Raw genomic sequence first — 22,754 nt, forward strand, 5'->3', positions numbered from 1 at the left:
TATATATGTACACATACAAACACACAGAGCAAGGCAGGGAAGAAAACCAGAAACTAGTCTGTAAATCAGAATGTGGGACAATATATTTCTGATTGAGGTGGACTTTTTTTAATCATACAGAATAAAAATATTTGAAGTAGCCACTTCTTCCTTTGCCAATGAAAATTTTTCTTTTTTAAGGAAAACAGACAAAAAGCCCAAAATCAACCACTTCTTGTTCTTACTTTTCCCTCCTGAGGTATAAATGACTGTACCCTAACTTCAGAACATCCCTTCAGGTGATCCAGCTGAAGGAGGTATGGTGGTTTTGGTTTATCTTACAAGTCACAGCTTTGATAACATAATGAGTCTATAAATTGCAACAAACTTCTGTGCAACAAAAACCTGCAGCCTCAAAACCCAACAGCCTGTGACACAGACTCACAGTTCTGGAAGAACACACTCAGGATTTCCCATCTTTCTGCCCAACAGTTTCTCCTCTAGCCTTGCAAAATTTGAACAGGTACACACTTCACTGTTTATCATTCTGCCCATCTACATCCTGTTCTCCAAAAGACATGTTGACAGAAGATTTATTCTTACCAGTAAACTGGAACATGTTCTTTTCAGTAGAGGCCTGCACTGATCTGACATTCCTGTTTGTACCTGTATTTTAAAATCGGTACACTGAATGTAAAAGAGCTGTAGGGAGAGAACAGTTTCAGTTTGTTCCTTCTTTAACCAGTCTACTCAGCAAGGAGCAGTGTAGACAGAGCAGGAATGTTTCAAAAGCTACTAAGTAAAAAAAAAAAAAAAGAGAACTCTGATCTTTACAATGGATTTTGTATCTCCACTCCTTCTCCGGCCTAAGCTAAGTGAAAAAACATTTTGTTCAAAGTCTGGACAGAAGAGTGGATGCAATATCTTATCATGGCTTCTACATAACATGGTCTTTTGAAATTATTTCAACATGATTTTTTTCTATTCACCCAAATAAAAGCATCTCCAAAGCATCAAGATATGATGGGACTTCACTAGATGGATAGTTATCCACAGCAGCTTAAGAATTAAGTAGTTGATTTAAAAAACAAACCAAAAAAAGTATTGTTTGAATGAGTTATTGTTCCCCAACATTTTCAACCAGCTTAAAGAAAGTACAGTAGAACCTCACTCCTTTGCACTTACAACTGGGAGATTAACATTGTTTCCTGTGGCTGTTTTGGAACATTCAGGTTCTAAGAGTTAAGCCAGGGTGATGCGGTTCAACATGTGTTCGTTCACATCTCTGGAGTGTTGCAATGCAGCATTATTTCCTATCCCATGATATAACTGTACTTACATTTAATGGAAAATTAGTCAAAACAAAGTAGCACTGCCACTCTCTTTGCTGGAATGTAGACAGGTCCTGGCCTAACTTTAAATGGTGGCTTAGCAAGATTCTACTGTAATCTATACAAAATGTATAAAACACAAACCTTTCCCAAAATAAGGCCACTAATTTTGCCATTGGCAATAGGCAGTGAGAAACAGCAGGTAAAAAAAACCCCTCACTTGATTACAAAGGTGTTTCTGAGGCAATAAACTGTGGGGAGAAGTATAAAGCCGTTGTCCTCTCATCCCTCCTCCTGGTTTTCCAGTATAGGTGTCTCTGCTTCCTGCACGACTCCACAGGGAGAAATTTCAGTCTATTTTCTTAGCTGGGAGTCTGAGCAAGTCCATGCTACATTTAAAGATGGGGACAGCACTGTAAAACAGTAGGATTACAAGCTTCCCATGGGTCATGGTCATGACAGTCTGATGTCCACACGCCCAGACTCGATACCAGGGCCCGTAAAAAGGATCTGAGACTGCTGGGCACAACATGTTGTTCAAATTCACTTCTGTAACCTGAGAAAGTGACAACAAATTTATAAATTAAACAATATTTTTGCTTTGCACCGATTCAGACACCTAAACTGGTAATTTTTGAAATTACCATAATAACAGAAAAATGTTTAGGTGACGCTTTCGCTCGACACAAATAGGGCAGCTTCCAGAAATAAAGCAGATCCAAATTTCATTGTGCATTTAATAGATGGATTTATGCAGGTACATAACCAAACTATGAAATATTTTACCAATGGTTGAAAGACACAAGATACAAATGCTTGTTAGAACATGCAATTTGCATACAGGTAGCCTTATCAAAAATTTGCATTGCAAGTTCTTATCCATGTGGATCTGGACACTGTGGAACAAAGTAGTCAGTGGTGTTACTTTGGATGTACTTGCAAATACCCATTTATTAACCTGTGTTTACTTACCAGTCCCAGAATCTGCAAGATGCTGAAGTGATACACAAACATAAACCCCGTGGATAAAAGAGCCCACCAGAAATTGCAGAGTGGCTCTGGAGTGTAGATACCTTGAAAAGAAAGGAACACATTAGTATTCAGCTGCATTGCTGTGTCCATCAAACACTCAACAATAATCCTCTCTCTCCTGCTCTGTGCATGTCAGGGCATCTGGCTTGAGCTGATAACCTACTCAATACCATCACAGTAATTAATATTTGAGAGCTTTAATTCTCACCTGGAGCATCCTGAACAGCTTCTTCCCTCCTTCTGGTCCAGCAGTAAAAATATGCAATATGTTATCTCATTACATTTACCTATTTTTCACCAACACCATTGATTTTTACCTCAATCTTCCTTCTACCACAGAAGTACTATATGATTTTAAGACACAGTGTACAATGAGTCTTCAAAAATCAGGTTATTTATACTTAAACAGCTGCTTCTTGCAGGGACTATGCTTTCAGCGTGCACAGAACTGATTTAGGCAGCAGCAGGTCCTGCACAGCACTGTATTAGAGCACAGCATTGCCATTCCCTAATTTTATGGTTGTTTAACAACTATCAAAAAGGAACTTGCAGCAATAATGCCAAGAAAGAGAAAAGCTGTATAAAGTAGTCAATCCATCAATGAGAGGTTTTGCTTTTAAATGAAAACTGTTGTGGAGATATTTTCAGGTATACACTACAAGCAGTGGTAGTATACCTACACTGTAATCAGTAGATATCACAGATACTGTAAAATACTTTTTCCCTTCAAAGGAAATAGCAGATACCATGTTATTTCCACCTTTCTCTCTCCTCCTGAAAGCAGGTTTTGTCTATTTACTGACAAAACACAATGTTCCCTGATCTAGAATGTACCGAGGAAATCAGATCTAATAAAAGTACCCACAGATACATGACTATTTTGGGAATTAAATATTCAAATTTCATACAGTGAGAACAAAACCAGTTTAGAGAGTTCTTAAGACTCTTACTAGCAGCCATGAAAGTTTTAGTGTAAGATATGTGGAAAAAATAATATTTTCCTTATGACTTTAATAACTTCAACCTCAGAACACAAAAGAAAGATGCACAATGTCATACTGCTCAGCTGCTGTAAGAGTTCCAGAGGATTATAAAAATACACTGGCAATTTTTATCTGCCTTTATCTGCTCTCTGATCTATTAGATATTATTAAACATTGGGATGTGTATCCAGTACTCAAAGGACAGCTTACAGCACAGAGTGCAATATTGATACCAGCCTTTGCTGGCACATTCAGTAATTACCAGGAAGTAATTACAGACTTCAGCATACGCTGTACAAGGCTACTGAGAACTCAAATAACTCCACATGCAGAGTTCAGCGACCACAGAACCCACCAGACCACAGCTGCTGTGAATATGCCTATGTATGTAGATAAATACAAGTAACTGCTGTTCCCACATCCCCGTATAATGGTGCATCCCTTTTCATGTTTAAAGTCTCTAGAGGAATGCCTCCTCAATCTGTTGCCCTTCTAAAATTCTTTTCTGCATAGTTTTCCTCCCTAGTTTGTACCCATCATGCCAGTTCAAATTGATTTTGCAGTAGCTGCCTGAAACAAGTTCGGTTAAATAGCATTTTGTGAATGGCACAAAATCAAAGTTACCCACACGCTGCTGTCTAAAGCTGCACAAGAACACAAGTGCTCTGCTGCCAATCCCCAGAGCAAGACACTGATTGCCTGTTTGAATGACAGCAGCACATCTGCACCCCACACGTCACTCCCTGGCTTTAATGAGAGGCTGTATTACTGTAATTAGCCAAGGTACGGCTGCACACCGTGTTTCACTGAGCAAGCTGGGACTTGGTGCATCCCTGATAAACAGGAGCACAGAAGCTGCTTGGAAAGCAAAAAGCAGCTTGTAAGATTGCTTACCCAGCAGGAAGGTGACGTTCAGAAGTGTCTGAACTGTAAAATCTAAAGGTAAAAGCCAACTCTCCATGAATAGCTTTAAGCTCTACAGGTAGAGGGAAAAAATTCCCAACAGTAATTCTTGGAATGCAAGTGTGAGCTTAGAGCTGGCATCCTATTTAGAAAATGGTACAGGAGTCTTTACTTAAATAGCAACGATATTCATTAAACTCCATGGCCTGAAAACATCAGCTATGTGACACCACCTTGAATATGGTTTTTCATTACAGAGAGCAAGAGAAGGAGGAACCAGCTTTGCTGTCAGAATGCAGGAGATCATGGCTCTATTTTTGGCTGCACCAACTTTAGGTGACCTGGTCAAGCTTTACAGAAACTCTTTGTGCTCCTTCCTCAGCTGTAAAGAAAACATTGTTTGACTTGCAAAATTTATTTATATTGTCTTTGAAGTCCTAGGTGCATGTTTAACCTAGATACATAACACAACATAAAATTTAAATAAGGTATCAAAGCAGTTCCTTGGGAACAGGCTAAACCAAATTAGGTTTCACGTGAACTCATCTGTTGGCAGTTGCCTGTGCTACTTCAAAAGTATTTGACAAAGCCTGGTGGTTGGAAAGCTAAAATACAGAGACCCCCATATCCAAGTGATTTACAGTGCAGGTAGGGTATGAACACCAAAACAGACAAGTGGACCCAGTTATGAAATGAGAATGGAGTGAAACAGCAGTCATTAAAAGACCAAGGAAATTGCACAAGATGACAACAGGATCCATGGCATAATTTGGCTTTGAACCCAGACTTCTCATGTCCAGCTTCAATCTAGTCAGAGAATCATGTTTCAGAGGTCCCTCAAGAGAGCTGTTCAGGTTCCCTCAGCCAAGAATTTCACTCTGCTACATTCTCTCTCTGTTGCAAAACTGCAAAAATGCATCAGCAACTCTTGCTCTCTACAGATTTTTGGGTTTGCTTTGTAATAGAAAAATCCTCCCTTGTTAGACTTTGGAATCCTGAAAATAATGGTGTGACTTTCAGCAGCAGCATTGTTTGGCCATCAAGGGACAAAATGGAAACATTGACCTCCACAGGAAAACATCTCATAGTGCTCTGCATTCCCAAGTGTGCTTTGGGAAACTAATTTTAAATTCATACCTGGGATATTTTCTGTACCTTTCTCATTAGATAAATAACCAGTATAGATTTTACTACTCTACAGTCCTGCTATTCAGCAGATGGCTGTTTAATGGAGAGCATGGTCTCCTTTCCATAGTACACACTCTGTTAACAGAGACACACAAACAGGAAAACTGAGACCCAGCTGAGGGGTTGTTTCAAGGGCCTGTGTTGGCTTTGGCAAAAGCTTCTGCTGCTTGAGTGGGAAATCAATTTTAACAGGTAATAGCAGAGAGTTTCACTCTCTATTTGCTAAGGATCATGGGCAATTCTTATACATTAAGCATTTAAAAAATTTAATCCAACTGCCAGTCTGGCACTAATCTCATTCTCAAAAAGAGTCATGGCCCAGACAGTTGAGACCATTCCAAATCAGGGTCATCTTGGTAGGCTGTATATTTGCTCCTGTGTTGAAATAGCATGGCAGGGGATGTCAGTTTAAATTAAACTTCAATACTTCAATAGCATTGATAGGAAGGATTCCACATAGATCAAAGAGTTAGGCATTCTTTGTCTGCTTCTGCAGACAAAATTTTGTTGACCTTGAACATGCCAAGTTGTTTACTTTGCCATCGAGGAAATGGAAGCATGGCTTTAAAAATCAACAAAGACTCCATTTCTTTTATACTGCTGCCCCCACAATGTCTTGTGCTAGTTCAAGTGTTCTTATGAACCATTATTTTTATCTAAAATTCTCAATACATAGGCTTGTAAAAATTTGAGCGCAACTTAATAGAAAGTGATACTCCCTTTGTAATTCTCTGAAAGCATAATGAAGGAGAAAATTACTCCTCTGTTTGAATTAGAACCTAGATATAATACAAATTTTTAATTTAGTAAGGTTTTAAATAATCTCTTTAATGTCTTGGTTTCCATTCCCACTACATTTGATAGAGCTTTATGAGTTTTCCAGCACTGCACACTCTCCTTCAGTAGTCTCACAATTACAAGACCACCTGCTTAAACCAAAACTCACAGCAACTATTACAGTTCTCTCATTTTCAAGCCTACAAAAATGTGAGGGCAAATTTATTTTCATTTTATTTCCCTTGATCAAAGGGTTAATTCTAATTGTTTGGCCTATTGAGCTGGCCTAGAGACCAAACTTCCTATCCAGAGGAAAACAGGAAAAAAATGTTCTCAAGAGGATGATCCTGAAATCCACTGTTTCCCCTACAGCTGTTCAGACTCCATGTGTAGACTTCCAAATACTACCTTATGCCAGGAGGTTTCTGTTTCCCCTCAGTGCCAGCTGCTCTCATCACAACCAGCTCACACAGGGATCTTATATTACCTGCTCCACTCAGGAACCACTTTTTATTCTCCATAAAGAAGCAGCAGGAGTTCTTCCTCTTCCTTCAGACAGTAGCAGCTCTTCTAGATACTGGTACCTGCCCCTCTAAATTTCTCCCTCTCCTAGAGAGAGATTTCATTTTTCAAACGAACTGTAACTGCTCAGGGCATAAAGCTCAGAGGGTCACAGAACAGACATGTCCCCTTCTCTTCCTCTCCAGGTCTCTTAAATCATCAAACAGGATTGTTCTGGAATGATCAAGCTACAAAGGAGACTGAGCCTGCAGCCAGAGCGACAGCACACAGCCACCCTGCTGCTCAAAGTGCCACAGGACAAGCACAGCTGGACAGCAAACCAGACATTTATGTCTAATACGTGGGGTGCAGCAGGCAGACAAAAGCTGGAATGGGAACATGGAACTGCCAGCAGGAGAGTAGGGGAATAATACATAAGAGTTGACAGATCTCCAAGCAGTTCAGAGGTTCAGTGAGAGAGCTGTTACATTATCAAGGATGGAGATGAACTAGAGGTATTACTACCTAAATATGTCCAAGTATAAAGTGATACTTTTCCTGGATTACTACTAAGGTATATAATAAAACCTGCTTTACAACTCCTTTAAAAAGCTAAGGATAGATCTAGCCAAACACAGGTAGAGTGTCGCAAAGGAGAAAAGTGGCTGAACAAAGGGTGCAACAGCTAAAAAAAAAAATCTTTAAATATGGTAATCCCCCACTCTAGACAGCAAGTCCTAACAGCCAATGGAGAGCGCAAATTTCAATCCCCCATTGCTTTAATTGCACTTTCCTAGTTTACAGCCATCAGGAAAAATGATCCTTTCGTCTGTACTTGGTATCTGTGTTCTACATCAGCTTCCCCTCAGGTCAGACACGCTGCACTGCCCCCACAGAGCTGCTTCTGCCCAGCTTCTGAAGCGTGACTGAGGCATTCATTCTCCGTGAGAGGGGAAAAAAAGAGGAAAAAAAATAAATCAACTTCTCCTGATTTTCTGACAATGCCAAAGAACTTCTCTCTTTTGATGCCACTTTTGAAGACTCTCAGATCAACAAAGAAAAGGGCGCTAGGACTTGAGTCAGAGAGACTGGATCTTCGTTGCTTATAAAGATATAGCACTCGCCTTAAAAGAAGAAAGTTCTGACTCTACTCCCAGCAAACAACTCAATTATTTGGGGTGTCTGTGTCTGTCCACTTGTGCACAGCAAATCAGCTCTTAAAACACTTAGGGCCGGACCACGGGACTGTCCAGAATCTGCAAGGCCATTACTGTCAGATTCAGCTCCAGAAAAAGGATTTCTCCCCCCCAAAAAACCACGACCCCCCCGAACCCCTTCCCGGCCCGCACCTCGCTGACGAACCCGCTGGAACCGGGAATTCCCGGCTCGCGCAGCTCCCCCTGGCGGCCGCGGCCCCACAGCGCGACCGCTCCGGGGTATCCCGGAACTCCAGGTGCGGCTCTTCGGGAACAAAATCCTGGAAAACCTCAGCACCAACATCCTCTTCCACTTGCTGAAGTCCCTAAGGCAACTAAATAAGGCTGGCGATCACGAGACAGAATATCTCTGAGCTCCACTGAGAGGGAGCTGCTATAAATTAACCCTTATTTCAATCTGTTGTGGGCTAACATCATTTGCTCACTGCTCTAAGGAAATAACAATTTCACTTCGATTAAATCTCAATATGATTTGAAGTTCTGAAATAAGGTGCACACCTAACCTTGTCAAATCTACCTGAAAACCTGACCAAACCAGCTTAAGGACCAAGACAGTCAGGAACTGAGAGTCTCTAAAGCTGATGCAGTGCAAATTCGATTTTTTTTCCATTATCTTAAGAATATACAGTTAAAAAACTAAGCTGTCCTGAACACCACTAGTACCTGGATCTCAGAGGATCAGGTTAATGCACTGGTGCAATAGTTGTGGCAGTTTGAGACATGACACTTCCTCAGCTGCCATCTTCCTCAGCCTTCTCCCTGCAGTCTGTACCCCAGTGACAGAAAGTATAATTATCAGATCATACTCATATGCTTCAGAAAACCAGCTCACTTGTAGAAAGAAGCAGTCTGAGGAGCTTTTTGATGAAGGTGTTGGTTCCATGCTCTAAATCTGCACTGCTGTGGTTCTGGTCTTCTGCCTCCCACCTTGACCATTCATGGCACCTCCCTTTTCCCAGTGCCCACACTCACCTGACATGACAGTGAACCAACACAAACTACAAAAGCATTTGGACTTTTTTGACAGAGAAGCAAGGGTCTCATTTCCTAAGGACAAGAGAAAACAGTGACCTGCAGGTCACTGTTCAGCCCATCCAGTTATTTCTGGAATGCTGTGGCCTATCCAGATGCATCCTGTAATTTTGGGGAGCAGCCACAGGTGACACAAGGTAAGATTCATCCAGAAAAATAAAAGTGCCAACTGCAGACATATTTCATGTAAGAACTGTCTTGAGTTAGGGATCTTCTGTGCTGGCCTGTTACGTCCACACTGCATCTATTTTGCATGAGAGTCTCTTAGTGCAGCCAAGAAAGATAAGCCACTGTGCATAAACATTAATTTTGTCTGGCACAAATGTGTATGTATGTATACACATACGAACTTGGGAAGAAGATATGTTAAGAAAGGGAAGTAGGGAAACTTACATTCACTCAGTACAGAGGGGAGAGAAAGAGAGAAAGAAGACTTAATCCCCAAGAGGGAATATGCCCTTGAGCTTCAGTGAGTTCACTTTGCTACGCTGAAGCCTGAGTTCTAAAAGTCTCTCTCTCACCAATGTGCTGCTAAGTGTGGTAAAGCCCCCACACTTATGGGGTCAGGAGGGACATGAAGGTGATGCTGCCAGTGCATCATGACCTGTCTGCACCACAGTAATGAATAGCAGGAAGACACTGAAAATAAATCATTGCAGCCTTTGTTTGCTGTCACCCAATTTCCTTTCAAAAAGGAAACGTTTCAGCAGGGAGTCGAATGCGTGTGCATGACTGGGGTGATACCTGATTAGCACATCAGCAAACGTGGGTGTGCAGTTTTGCATGGACTGAGCCTCAAATCCACTCTGCTTCAGGTGTTCTGCTCACCCTGCCTCTGAGAAATGTTTGGACCCCATAAAGGCCAGATGTCCAGTAAAAGTGAAGTCGTACATTTTTCCATATGCAATCCATTCCTTGTCATTTTTCCAGTTTTCTACCCTCCAATTACTTCTCTCAGCCACAATCCATAGATTCACTGTTGCAAATTTCTATTTAGAATACAGAAACTGAGCTGCATGCTGCTCAATGTCAGTGACAGAAAAAAGCAATTTTCACAAGATATACTTAGGATAAAGGCCTGTGTAATCTACCCAGAAGGTACTTTAAACAGAGGTGCTAGTGAAATGACAAAACACTAACAAATGTTTTCAGGCTGAGTAATTTTTCCATCAAAAATCATGCATCAGGTCACCTGTGGCACCATAACTAATGCAGGAGTTGATGGATGTTAATGAATTACAGTCAGTCAGGTGACAAGAAGGCAAGTGCATAAGACATGGAACAGTTATTAGTTACACAGCCTAGAGCAATCTCAATCGACAGATTTGGCCAACCAAGCTCTTTGGCAATTTCAATGCCATCACAGCAACATTAGATGGCAGCAAATACCCGTAAGGTAATACAGGGCAGGAGTTTAGAAAACTGGACCAGGGTGACAATCCCCAACCCTTCAAACTGCAAATACAGTCCTGTCAGTCCCAGGTCCTGAAAAACCCCAAGACCCTCTACTTCAAAACAAACAAAAAGCCAAGCCAAACAAAAAAAGCCCCAAAACTTAAATGGACATATCAAGTGACATCCAAAGCCAAACCTTAAGGCAGAGGACATACATGTCAAAATGATGTCAGATGGGAACTTCAAGGCCACCAAGTGATTTACTGACATCCCAAGAGCTTGGTTTGTCACTGCCTACAGAGTACTCCATGGCTGATTACACTTTTTCCCCCCCTGCTCCCCACACTACTGCAAAGACTGGGATTTTGTATCACTTCTACAACCACACTGCACTTTAGCATTATTTGCCAGAATTTTAGGATACCAAGGATGGATTAAAATTAAATGTGGTTGTCATATCTCTCTGGTAAGAGAAAGAAGCAGAATGAAGTTTCGAAGTATGATACTTCACTTTTTCCTTTGAATAATTTTTGTTTAGTTTCACTCAGCAGGTCACAGTGCAATACAGTCACTATAACACAGAGGTTATTGAAGGACTGTAAGTCACTGCTGGTATAAAATCCATTCTGTTGAATCAGTTGTAAGAGGTTGATTCTGCTTGTTCTGAGCATTTTCTAAACTGCATCCCATTGGTTCACATCACATAATCAGGGTTTTCATTAAAGGCGACTGAACCCCTGGACCCTGAGTTATCTTTTATTGCCTAAATAAAACAATTTAGCTCTGCTAGAAAATGCAGCCAGAGGCATGTGAACGCTAGAGGGGAGCAGAGCATCACACCAGCTGAATACACACTGCATTCCCTTCTGAGGAAAAATCACTGGCCAGGGGAACAATTTGGGATTCCCAGACTTACCAAACTATTATGGCATAAGTGAATGCAAGATGGAAATCTTGTTAGAAGAGATAACAAGCAAGTTAGTTCATGTCACTAATATGTGTCACTGCATTTCATTAGAGCTTCAGAATTTCTGTAACCTGCCTGACTAGACAACTAATATTTACTGGGATGTAATCATGATTTTTTTTTTTCAGCTCATTTTAAGTTCCAGCACTGAGAAGGCAAAGGTCTTAAAAATACATCCCCCCACCAACTTGAGAGTGTTACAAAGTGGCAGAGATGCTACTCATAAAGACAGTGCACATTATACCAATACACCCTTGGTACCCCTTTGGGTAATAGACCCATTTTTTTTGATTTCCATTTCACTGCCTGACACAAGTTGGTGTTACCTGGATAACAACTCCAACATTAGAACATTAGAAACTATTAAGTAACAACAGGGAAAACTGGTTTAAAAAAGGGTAAGAATGAAATTGGTGGTATCCAGTAAGCACATTTTCTTCACTGCATGGGACCAATTCAGTCCATATGGAGTAAATTGTTAACATACCTCCTTTCTGCAGCAGATAGATGGGCACAACGTAAAGCATCACATGCTGGATATAATAAATTTCCATTTCAAATGGGAGCTGTGGAAAAAGGAAAATATTTGTAAATATTTTTCGTCACTAATAACCAAGTTACAAGGAATCATTCTCCTTAGGACCTATGACAATGCATTGAGCTCAGTTATTTTATCACCTATGCATATTGACAAAGAGCTGACATTAATGGTCAGTGCCTTGAAAGTACCCTGAAACTGTACCCATTCCACTCCCCTTACCACAAATGGAAGGCAGCACTTCCAGTAGACAATTCCCAAAGTGAGCCAGAAGCACAACACCGAAGGAATAGCATAAGATTGTTCTTTTTCCTTTCTTTGCTTGCATAAATTACCAATAACAATGCAAACCCTTCCCGTAATCAAACCAGACTGTGGCTTGTCTGTTGGAAGGAGAGAGGGGGAGAAAAGTTTTCCCTTTCTATTGCTGTTCTGAGACACTGAAGCATTGAAACAGATACATTACAGAAATTTCTACATTAACAGAAGAGAGGTTGAAATATAGTTTGGTTTTCTTCCTAAATAGCAGTCAATGAACAGCTGGTAATTAACATAGTGATCTTCTAAATTCAACTACAATTCTTATATCCTATTTTTAATGTAAAAGATGCTAAAACCAACAGCCAGATTCTGCCAGTCCTGGCATCCCCCAGCTGAATGTCTGTGCCCTGATGGCAACCTCCAAGGTGTTCAGCCAGCTCCAGGGAGACTAGGCTAACAAACCTTTCCATACAATCTATTGGGTTATTTTATTCCAAATATTCTGTATCAGAACATAAACCCAAGCAAGGTAATGGTATGCAAAAAGAAGAACTTCATGGAAGTTGTGACGTTTCCTGAACTTGAACCTTTCCTGCTGTCCCTTGTCAAAGGGCACAGAGAGCAAAGTGAGGGAATTAAAATTTGGGAAGGGGCTAAAGTAGTTTTCCTAATTGGAGAAAAAGCTGCACCTCTCCCACTTCAGAAACAATTGCTCCTGAATATAAACACCATAACGTGAGGCAGGCACTCCTGCCAAGGAGCATTCTCTGGTTATCTCTGGTTTCAAAAGGGCTTCCACACTCGGAGTTGTGAGGGTCCCTTACACAAACACTGTGCTCAGGACACTCCTCAGAACAGAGGAACAGTTGTTTATGCTGCAGAAGAGTTGACAATATTTTTTTTGTGTGTAAAACAAAACATCTTTTTCCCCCCACTGTAAGAGATGGATTGTTCTGAAGCCTGGCTGATCATGCAAGTGCATTTCCTGCTGTAGAGCTGCAGAGTTTCTGTACAACCAAGCACTCAAGTTGCACAGCCAGGCTACAACAAACAGAAAATGAAAAAAACACACCAGAGGAACTATAAAGTTGTACTGAGCAACTGGCTCACCTGGACCTAAATGCCTTGTCTATAAACTGTTTTATCAATAAAAGATTCACTCACAGATAGCAGAGAGGCACCTTCTACATGCAAAGAGAAACTGTAAGTGAAGATAAGCACAGGGGATCACCCAGCAGCTGGTTTTCAGTGGGCAAGCAGGTTAAAACTTTGCTGTTTTCTGAAAGTAGTACTCTTCCCTCTGTTAAATATTTGTATCTTGGCTCAAGCACCATACTGTGCAAGAGCACTTCCTCCATCACTCTGTACAATCACTGCAGAATATGGCAGAAAAGGAATAGAAAGAATTCAACTCCCAGGTTCTGGTCTTTCCTGTAGCACATCCAGCACACAGCCCAGCAAACATCAAATGTTGCACTGTACCAGCCACCCTCTTAGACATTACCATCACTAACACACTCATACCAGTTTAATGCACACAGCACGCACAACTGCCCAGAGATGCACCAGCCTTGGCTTTATCACCTACCAGCAACCCAAGCACAATCTCTCAGTAGCCCCCAACTGTTCCCGTTGTTCTTCCTTGTGCCAGTTAGATAAAGCCAGTTTAGAGATGACTTCATGAGCTACCATGACCTGTTTCACTTTGCTGTGCAGGCACAGGCACTTCAGGAAAACTGAATTATTACTTCAAGAATCAGCAGGCAATGGTTGGAGTGTGCATGGAATGTACTCAAAGTCCTGCTCAGAGTATGATTCTGCTCCTAACACAGATTTTGAATGTGTACCTCTCTGGCCAAACAGTTCTAATAATAGAAAATAGCAGCTTCTGGAAACATTAAAACTGCACCATTTCAGCCATGTGAGCAGAGACAACAAGTCCAACACCTTTGGGACATGTCCTGTTTTTTACTTTATCTATATCAACATTTTCAGGACATCAGCTTGCAAAAAAAAAAAAAAAAGCCAACCCACTTTCAAACCAGTAGAAAGAGTTTCCTTTAAAATTTGATTAATGCAATATGAAAGCTCAAACAAATCCAGCTACTCTCCAAACACTTGGAGTCTTTGTGCCAGTTAAATGAATTTACCCACATAGCCTGGTTATCAGGACCTACACTGTGTTCCATGTAACATAAACACAGAGTAAAAAGAAATCTTTCTACTCCTGTATATCCTCTTATACCTTTCTAGGGTCCTACTTGGGAACCTAACAAGCCAATCCCCTTAGCATCTTCTTCTCTACTTAAGAGTCACAAAAGATTACCCTATGATTAGAGTGAATAATTAATGCTGACCAAGAATTAATCACATCATGAGAAAGGGATGAAATTATGAGGTAAAATTAAAATACCCTTAATTTCTGAAAGGAAAAGAACTCACAAAATAATATTGCAAATTCTGAATAAGAACTGAACAAGCTGACTGCATAAGAAACAATTTTATCTCTATCCAGTGTCTATTCCAATGCACAAAATTTAATTCCATCAGCACATCATAAATAATGTAGCAAATAACTGGAGTATTTAGGTGCCAAATAAATACAAGTGGGTGCATCGGTTGCATCTGTTAATTGTTGACACCTCAACATCATGCCAAGGCAGGAAAATATTTTCTTGGAAAGAACAGAATAGACTGACCTCATCTTTCAGGCTACATTTGTTTGGAACACTATCCCAGGTGCCCATTATAGTCCAACAAGATTTTTGACAAGCACAGTTTAACTGAAAGATTAAAACAACAAAAGGTAGAAACTTTCTTCTGTAGGTGCAGTGAATATCTCAACTCTCCATTTCCACTGCCAAGAGACCACTATCTAAGAATAATTTTGAAATTACTGAGGTTCTAAAAAAAAAATTAACAGATGCATGACAAGAAAATGGAAACCATGAAATTATGCCAGAAGCTTCAACCAATTTATTTTTCAGTATAATTTAATGTTGAAGTAGTTATACAAAAAGAATACTTACAATGCATTCAGTAATGTAACTGGTAGCAAAAACATGTGACCCAACAGATTGTGCCACAAAATGTTGTAAGAGGTGTTCTGGAAATTACATTGAACAGGTTAACACTTGGAAGCAAAACCCTGATATCCACTGAATCATCCATCAGCTGGTGAAGCAATGATCCTCTTCCATTCTCTATCTCCTGCCTTTTGCCCCTTTCAGATTATTGGTAAGCACAAATAAAACTGCACATCTAATATCTTTTCCTGCATCTCACTGCGTTCATCTCCCTAATGATACACAACCTGCCAGCTATTATGCACATGCCTCCTGCTGAACTTGCCAAATTAGCAGGTGTCTCCAAACAGAGACTACAGATCAGCACCATTATCTGCTGCCTGCAAGATTCCAAACAATCCCATGGAAGAGGGAGCTTCAGGACAATGTCAGCCGAGGACAACGAAAAACCTACCACAAGACAACATCCAACTGTATATCAAATAATTCACAAAGACAAAACACATTTTACACTCTGAAAGGCACCAGGGAGGCCTTTTGGCACTCAGGGCCATGCATCTGTTTGGCACAATCCCTCAAAGTGATGGGAGGCACCAGTCTCCTGCTCTCCAGCTCCACTGACCTCAGAACTCTCTCTGCCCCAGACCATCTGCCTCCCCACACTGGGTTAGGTGACCAATTTTTCATGCTCTTTGTGCCACACACTATATATTACAACTATTTACAGAAATATCTAAGTATATAACATTTTTGTATGAAACACACAAAAATATGACATAAAATATCATAAAACTGAAATTTGAAGTTGCTGCATAGAGACACGACAGTTCTCGACAACCAAAAGTTTTTCACTTAGACACTATAAACCAGAGTAGACAGCTCAGACAAAATTATTGAGATTCTTTTGAAATTCCTACTAAGTTTTAGGAGACATTTCCTGCTTTCAGGACAACGTCAGCATAAACAACTACAGTGGTAGTTGTGGAGCTGAATGTCTGTCTGCCACGAGAGAATCTGGGTCAAAGCAGCAGCACTCTACAACATCACCCACATTATCTTGTGCCAGAAGAAACATTGAAAAGAGAAAAGCTGTTAGGCCAAAAATATCCTAAGTTGTATTTACTCCAAAAATATTTGCTCTTGGACATTGTCCTTTGGCTCCTCCAATCCTAATTATGGAGACAATTTTGTGAATAGTCTGCATCTTTCTTGTTTAATCACCACTGCCCTAATACGAGTGACATCTATGATCGTGGCAGAGAAAACAAAAGCTAATGAGTTATTAAATACTGCAACATTTTATCCTTCAAAGGTTACCCAGGAAAATAATTTTGTCATGCTTAAGGTTATATTTACTTGAAAACTAGATGGCTTTAAATACAAAATAAAAAGATTTATCCTTATCGGGAAAAAATCCCACTTGTTTTATTCATTTGATGCCCTTCAGCAGTATCAAGTTTTAATAAAACAATTGCAAACTGCACATAAGCATAAGTTTATACCTAATCTTATTTAGACAGTTAATATCTGCAAAGGGAGAGCCAATAACAAGATTTGCAATGGAGTCTGAAGTCCACAACAATTTTGTTAATAATATTAATTCATGTGCCATATGGCCAATAGGTTTAAGAATCTTACTAGGCACAACAATAGGTTAACTTTTTGTCCAGGAGACTGGAGTTTTATAGCAGATTTGAAAACTTAGATGGGAAAAAAGAAACCTGCTGTGCCTAATCTTGGGAGAGAGGGGTCGACAGCCAAGAACAACATTTGGCATTTTCCAGGCCAGAGGAATCTTACATTTACACAGAGTCTGAAAAGCCTGGAACTGAATTTTGACCACATGCCACCAGGTTAACCTGTGAAAGCCTCTTTCAAAGCCATTAAAGTTTCCTCTCCTTTAAGGCCAGGATGGAGCTGATGCTTGGAATGCAGCAGTGTTGGTTTTTCACACCGAGTCACAGACACCCCAAAAATACAGTGGTATTTTGGCTCCACTGTAATGACCTGTACTGGGAATCTACAGCCTGGTAAAATAAACTTTAAAAGGCCAAACAAAGCAAAGCTCTGACATCTTTCCAAAGAAAATGTTTTAGAAACAAATTAAAAAGGAGGAAGAAAACTACAGTACACTCACCAGGCGTGTATTAACAACAGGAAACAGCAATGCCAACAGGGCCCCATTCAGCATGTGCATCTGCAACCTTAGGAAAAAGATGGGATAATCTTTTCACAGATGGAAATCCAATGCAGTGCTTTCACTTATTTTACGTAGTATCTCTTCAATAAAAGGTAGCAAGACACTTAAAATTCTTTTGGCTTGAATTTGAATAAAGTCACTGTTAAATGCAATTAATGAGATACTGGTAAATGCAATAACCAGGATAAAAACATATATTTAAATACACATTTGTGGAATTTCCTAAAGTAGGACTGCTTTCTATAATAAGCTTTGGATTCCTAGAAAGCCTGGACTGTCCATAATCCTGTTCATGATGCAAGCTGCTAGGTAGCTGGAATTCTGCTGTTCACTTGTCTTCCAGAGCTTAAAATAGCATATTTGATAACAGTTTTTATCCTGCTTAACCCTACGAATGTATAGCTTCAAAGAAAAGCTTCAGGAATCTGAAAGAAGTCCCTTAAATAAAAGAACTACATTTATCAAAATGCAACAGCAAGTCCTAAACAAAGCATGAGGCAGGACAGTAGTGTCATAATACTGTATTTTATGCAGTTTTCAACCATCTTTTTCTGAACCACTGTTGCATCACAGGAACAGAAAAATTGTATCTTATATAAAGGAGACTGAAACAGTTTGGATACTAAGTAAAGCATAAACTGCCACCAACCACTGAACCACTGCCTGTCATAAACTGTTAGGAATTTAAAAGAAATTTGATGGGGGGGACGAGGGGGACAAGGTATTACAACTTTAAAACAGTCTTTCACACATAATTTATATGCTGTCAGGGTGTCAAAATAGAAATACTCAATCTGAAAAAAAAAAAACAAAAAAAACAACAAACCAACAAATATTGTGGCCTCTGCCCTATAACCTTTAGCAAAGATTTCCTGGACACCAGACATGCTCTTCACACTCTTCAAGATGGAGAAGCTGACACAGGATCTCTGTAATCCCAGCACAAAAAATAAGGAACAATGGGGAAAAGTTGCAGAGAGAAGGTAGGAGGCATTCCCCCAGCATCATTTTTCCAAGAAATGTCCAGAATTAGACAAGAAAGAGCTGAATTTAATGTTGGGGTGGCAATTACAGCCATTTCTGACCACCATTCTGCCTAGGAAGTCCCCTGACCTTCCCCACAACACAACTAATTCAGTCCTTTAGCTGCTCACTGGACTCTGCTGCCCATTAGAGCCTCCTGCACATTAGAAACTCTTGTGGTTCCTAAAGTAACATGCAGTATTTTAGGAAAGATTGCATGGATTTGAGAAATACCCAGGTCAGCAAGAATTTGCATTAACTATTTAACCTTACCTATCCACAATTTTAAAATTAGACCCATACTGTATGCATGGCCTTCAATGAGGCCCAGTTACTAATTTTTACTGAGGATAATAAAAAGGTGCAAGGCCCATGACACAAATTAATCTGCATTAACTCCTCTGTTACTGAGCTAATTCATGTTCAAAAGGGAGGCCAAACCCACCATAGAGAAGCACCAAGGGTATGTGACCCAACACTCACCCTTTAAGCTCTGATTCCCTTCAATGTATCATTTTTCAATCCAACCAATATGCATTTCCAACTCCATATAAAACTTAATCACTGCTTAAGTCATAAAATACTAACTTCTAAAATACATTATGAAAGTAGACAGAAGTGTAGCAAGGAAGAGGTATTACCTGAAGAGAATCATTGCAGTCCGACATGGGGGACAGGCGAGAAGAAAAATCTGAAACATCAGAAACAAATTTACATTAATGACATGACCTCTTTTAGACTCCATTTTCTAAATCTTTCCTACCCAGTTCTGCATGTCACAAATCATTGCTAACCAGAAGAACTGTTTTACAGCAGAGCTAGAAAAGACTAAAAATCTTGAAAAAATTAAAAGGTCTCACTTTACCCACATAAAAAGGATTTAAGCAGTATGAGCAGCACCAAGAGTTCAGTGCCAAACAAACAAGCCAAATTCTAGCCTGTTGTTATTGGCATTATAAAAGGTCTCTCAAAAAGCAGATTACTGTATTAGCAATCATTTTCTACAGCAGGTCCCTTAACCCTCAATCATGATAAGGTCCTTGCTGTGCTAAAGACCAGCATTTACAGCACCACCACTGCCCTTCCCTTCAGCAGTGCCAGATCCAGCTCTTGAGGGTCCCACACAAGATGCCTGTCTCTAAAAGCCTCCTAATACTTCCCAAAATAAGGCTACCACAGTATCTGCTCTATGTGTAAGCTTAGCAGTCACCTTTAAATGCTTCCATTGTCACACTCAGAGTATTTGGAAACTACTGTAAAAATGTCACCAATTATTAGCCACCAAAAGTAACTGAATACAATGGGAGTAGCATTGTTTTTCTTTTCAGGCCATACTCCTACCATAAACAGGACCTGATCTAAATTTTTATGTAATAAAGTTTTGTTGATTTGCTAAAATGCCCCATCTAAATTTAGAGGACAAGCATCATCCTTTTATATACTGACAAAAGATATATGTTGCTTTTGAAGCACAGTTCATACTGCCACGAAACAAATTCTGCTCTTCCAAGATAAATTTTTTCTTTCTCTTTCCTACATCTTAAAAAAAAAAAAAAACCTAGAAAACTACAGATTGAGTTTTTTCTTTATATGCACAAATTAATCAAACCAGAAATGTGTCTTAATCACACCAGACATTTCTTTTTCTAATGCACTGCAGAGTGTTCCAACTACTCCATGGTAGAGCAAAAGCTACAATACATGTCTGTACACTGCATCTCAGTGCTGAGGGTAAAAACCAGCTCACATTTAAAAAGGATGGCACTGCTACAAAGACTCAGATGGACATACCAATTTAAAACACTTCACTACCATGGAGACAGGCAAAGGAGAGAACAAGATTCACAGCTGCTTATTTTTACTTCAACTCTACTGAAAGAAACATTTTTAGGAACTGATGAGGGAAAAATAAATATTTAACACTTTTAAGCATGCAAATCCCTCTGTTAGGGGGGATCTTTCACAAAATAAGCCTGACTTCCATTTTTTACGACAGCAGAAAAATCATAACCAGAATGTTTATGTTAAAACTCAGGATTATGGAACAGATCTTCAAATGCTTCAGCTGTCAGCTGCAAATTTTCTCCTTTGTCTAACATTTCCTAGTTTCTTTGACGTGTTAGAATGCCACGTTTCACCACCAGTTTTAGTAATCAACATTTCAAAAATGAAGACTAGTAAAAATCTCAAGAGCTATTCTCAAAAGATATGTACAATCTTTTGTTCAAAATGGAACAGCAATACTGCCTCTGAACTGAAGAAAAACACCTCTTCAAATACCTATTAATTGAATGTTATTGCCTCACTCCATGAGCTAAATAGGGAGAGCTCACTGATTTTGTTTGTTTGGTCCTATGAGTTGGCTGGATTTCCGCTTTTCTTTTATTCCAGAACGTTCCAAATCTCTACAAAATACTACACATAAGAGCTCCTCTCAAAAGTATTTTAATGGCACTAATTTTCAGTCAGTACACTGCGGCAGAGAGCGAAGTCAAAACTTGTCATGAAAAGCTTTTCTTCCACCAGCCTTAGCCCTGCTGAGACAGAAACATGCATAACAAAGATCATCTTGTTTGATCAACAAACTAAAGAGACAAAAGACAATTCAAAAGGTAGGGGGGAAGAACAGAACGAGTCACACAATTCTAACCATTCCAGATTCAGCATCACACGAAGTAGCACTCCTGGGATCAATGGGAACACTTACAGATGTCTGAGTAGCTCCTGGCAGAAGACAGCCAAGCACAGGACGAGTAAAACCCCTGCATCTCACACACACAGCACGGATTTCATTTACCTTTCAAAACCGCAGCTTGTCTGTCCCTGAGCCGCCTGTTTGATTTAGTATCTCCTTGCAGCAGACTGGAAACACATCTTTCTTTTCAAACACTGCAGTCCTGATCACTTAACCAGATCATAAATTGATTGGTTTAGTGTACTATTTCAGAATGAAAGTTTCAAGAGGTTATACTTTAATTTCTACTGGCAATATTCAGAGTAATGTGAAAAATTCGGGGAAACCAGATTATTCCAAAATTGGAATGAATTTAAAACAAAAGGAAAAATGCAAGAGAGAGACAGGCTTTGGTCAATCTGCACTGAAATAAAACTTTTCACCCTCTTAGGTGTATCCAAGTACTCTCCAGAGCAGAAGAGATTAAAAGGTATGTTTAAAAGTTATGTTTAAAAGGCTAAGATACAATAAAGTATACTTACCCAAGAGTGGTAGGGTTAAGTGTACTTTACTGTACTTATAAAAACCATCCATTTTCCCACACAAGAAAGGAACATCTAAGCAGAGGGACAATTTAAGAGATGTAATAGTCTTGGTTAATTAACTCGAAACTTAATTTTAAAGTAAGTTCAAAACAATCATTCTATCATTTATCAGGAAGTAAGAGTTTAACAGCTCCACTTACAGCTTTGACTTGGCATTTCTTTCTGTATAAACTATCAATTCAGCCCTACCACTTATAAGCCATCATTTGCTTTCTGAAAGGTAACTGAAATAAAAATCATACCTGTGGTTTGACAAGCTCAGACTGCCACATCTGAAAAAGATGTGACATTCCAGTTGCTAAATAGCAGCAAGTAGAATGTATTTAATATTTTAGTATAAAAACCACAGCTGCCTCAGTGTCACACAGCTTTAGGGATTAATGTGTCCTGTGGAATTGCTAACCTAACATGAAGGATACTCATGATTCAAAGCAACACTGCTGGCAGAGCATTAAGAAATACTTCAATAAAAGTAGCTTCTGTGTTACATAAACCAGACTCAGGGAGCACAAGAAGCTGCCTGTCCCTGCTTTCCACCTCCCAGCTTCCCAGTTCTACCCAGGGATGGATGAGGTGTAGCAAGTTGAACAGTTTCCATCCTCTATAATCTAATGTATTGTAAATTATATATGTTCATTAGGACAGATATTCTAGATTAATCTCCCCTTCCACAGGTTTAGTTTTTTAATTGATAAACCTATACTCACCCTCTTTCCTTTTAGAGTCTCAGGTAAAAGATTTCTAGATTTCTCATATTTTAGGATTAATAATTAACATGACTCAGGTCTTTCTATGCGTGCATTAGCTTTAGTTATCACATCTTAGTATTTCAGAGGTCACTGAAGTTACTTTTCCTTTTTCCCCTCACCACTTTATGCACCAGTCCTTCACTAGTAGTGTGTTACTTCATTCCCCATTCTAAAATCAGTGCTTTAACAAAACCTGACAATCAAAAAAGCAAAAGTCCAATTTCTTAAGAAAATCTAAATTCAGTGTGAAATAAATTAAATTACATTTAAATCTGTCAGTGACACTGCGGGAGCTTGCATGAGTTCACAATAAAATTTTTACATGCACTTTCACATACACTCACTTTTGTTACGTCTTCCTCCCAAACAAGAT

At 39.6% G+C, this 22,754-nt stretch overlaps 1 protein-coding gene across 1 annotated transcript in view; it reads right to left on the reverse strand.

Moving 5' to 3' along the window:
- Positions 1-22,754, reverse strand: part of TMEM164 (transmembrane protein 164) — a 28,698-nt gene continuing 5,944 nt past the window's right edge. Inside the window, exons 2-6 of the mRNA XM_018070876.3 lie at positions 18,995-19,044; positions 17,268-17,334; positions 11,793-11,871; positions 2,283-2,383; positions 1-1,866 (exon numbers count right to left, since the gene is read on the reverse strand). Of these exons, the coding sequence (XP_017926365.1) occupies positions 1,660-1,866; positions 2,283-2,383; positions 11,793-11,871; positions 17,268-17,334; positions 18,995-19,044 (504 nt within the window). The 3' untranslated portion in view covers positions 1-1,659. The remainder of the gene's footprint in view (positions 1,867-2,282; positions 2,384-11,792; positions 11,872-17,267; positions 17,335-18,994; positions 19,045-22,754) is intronic.

The sequence above is a fragment of the Manacus vitellinus genome, unplaced genomic scaffold (genome assembly GCF_001715985.3).
Source record: "Manacus vitellinus isolate BGI_N305 unplaced genomic scaffold, ASM171598v3 scaffold_19_pilon, whole genome shotgun sequence".
NCBI classification, from domain to species: Eukaryota; Metazoa; Chordata; class Aves; order Passeriformes; family Pipridae; genus Manacus; species Manacus vitellinus.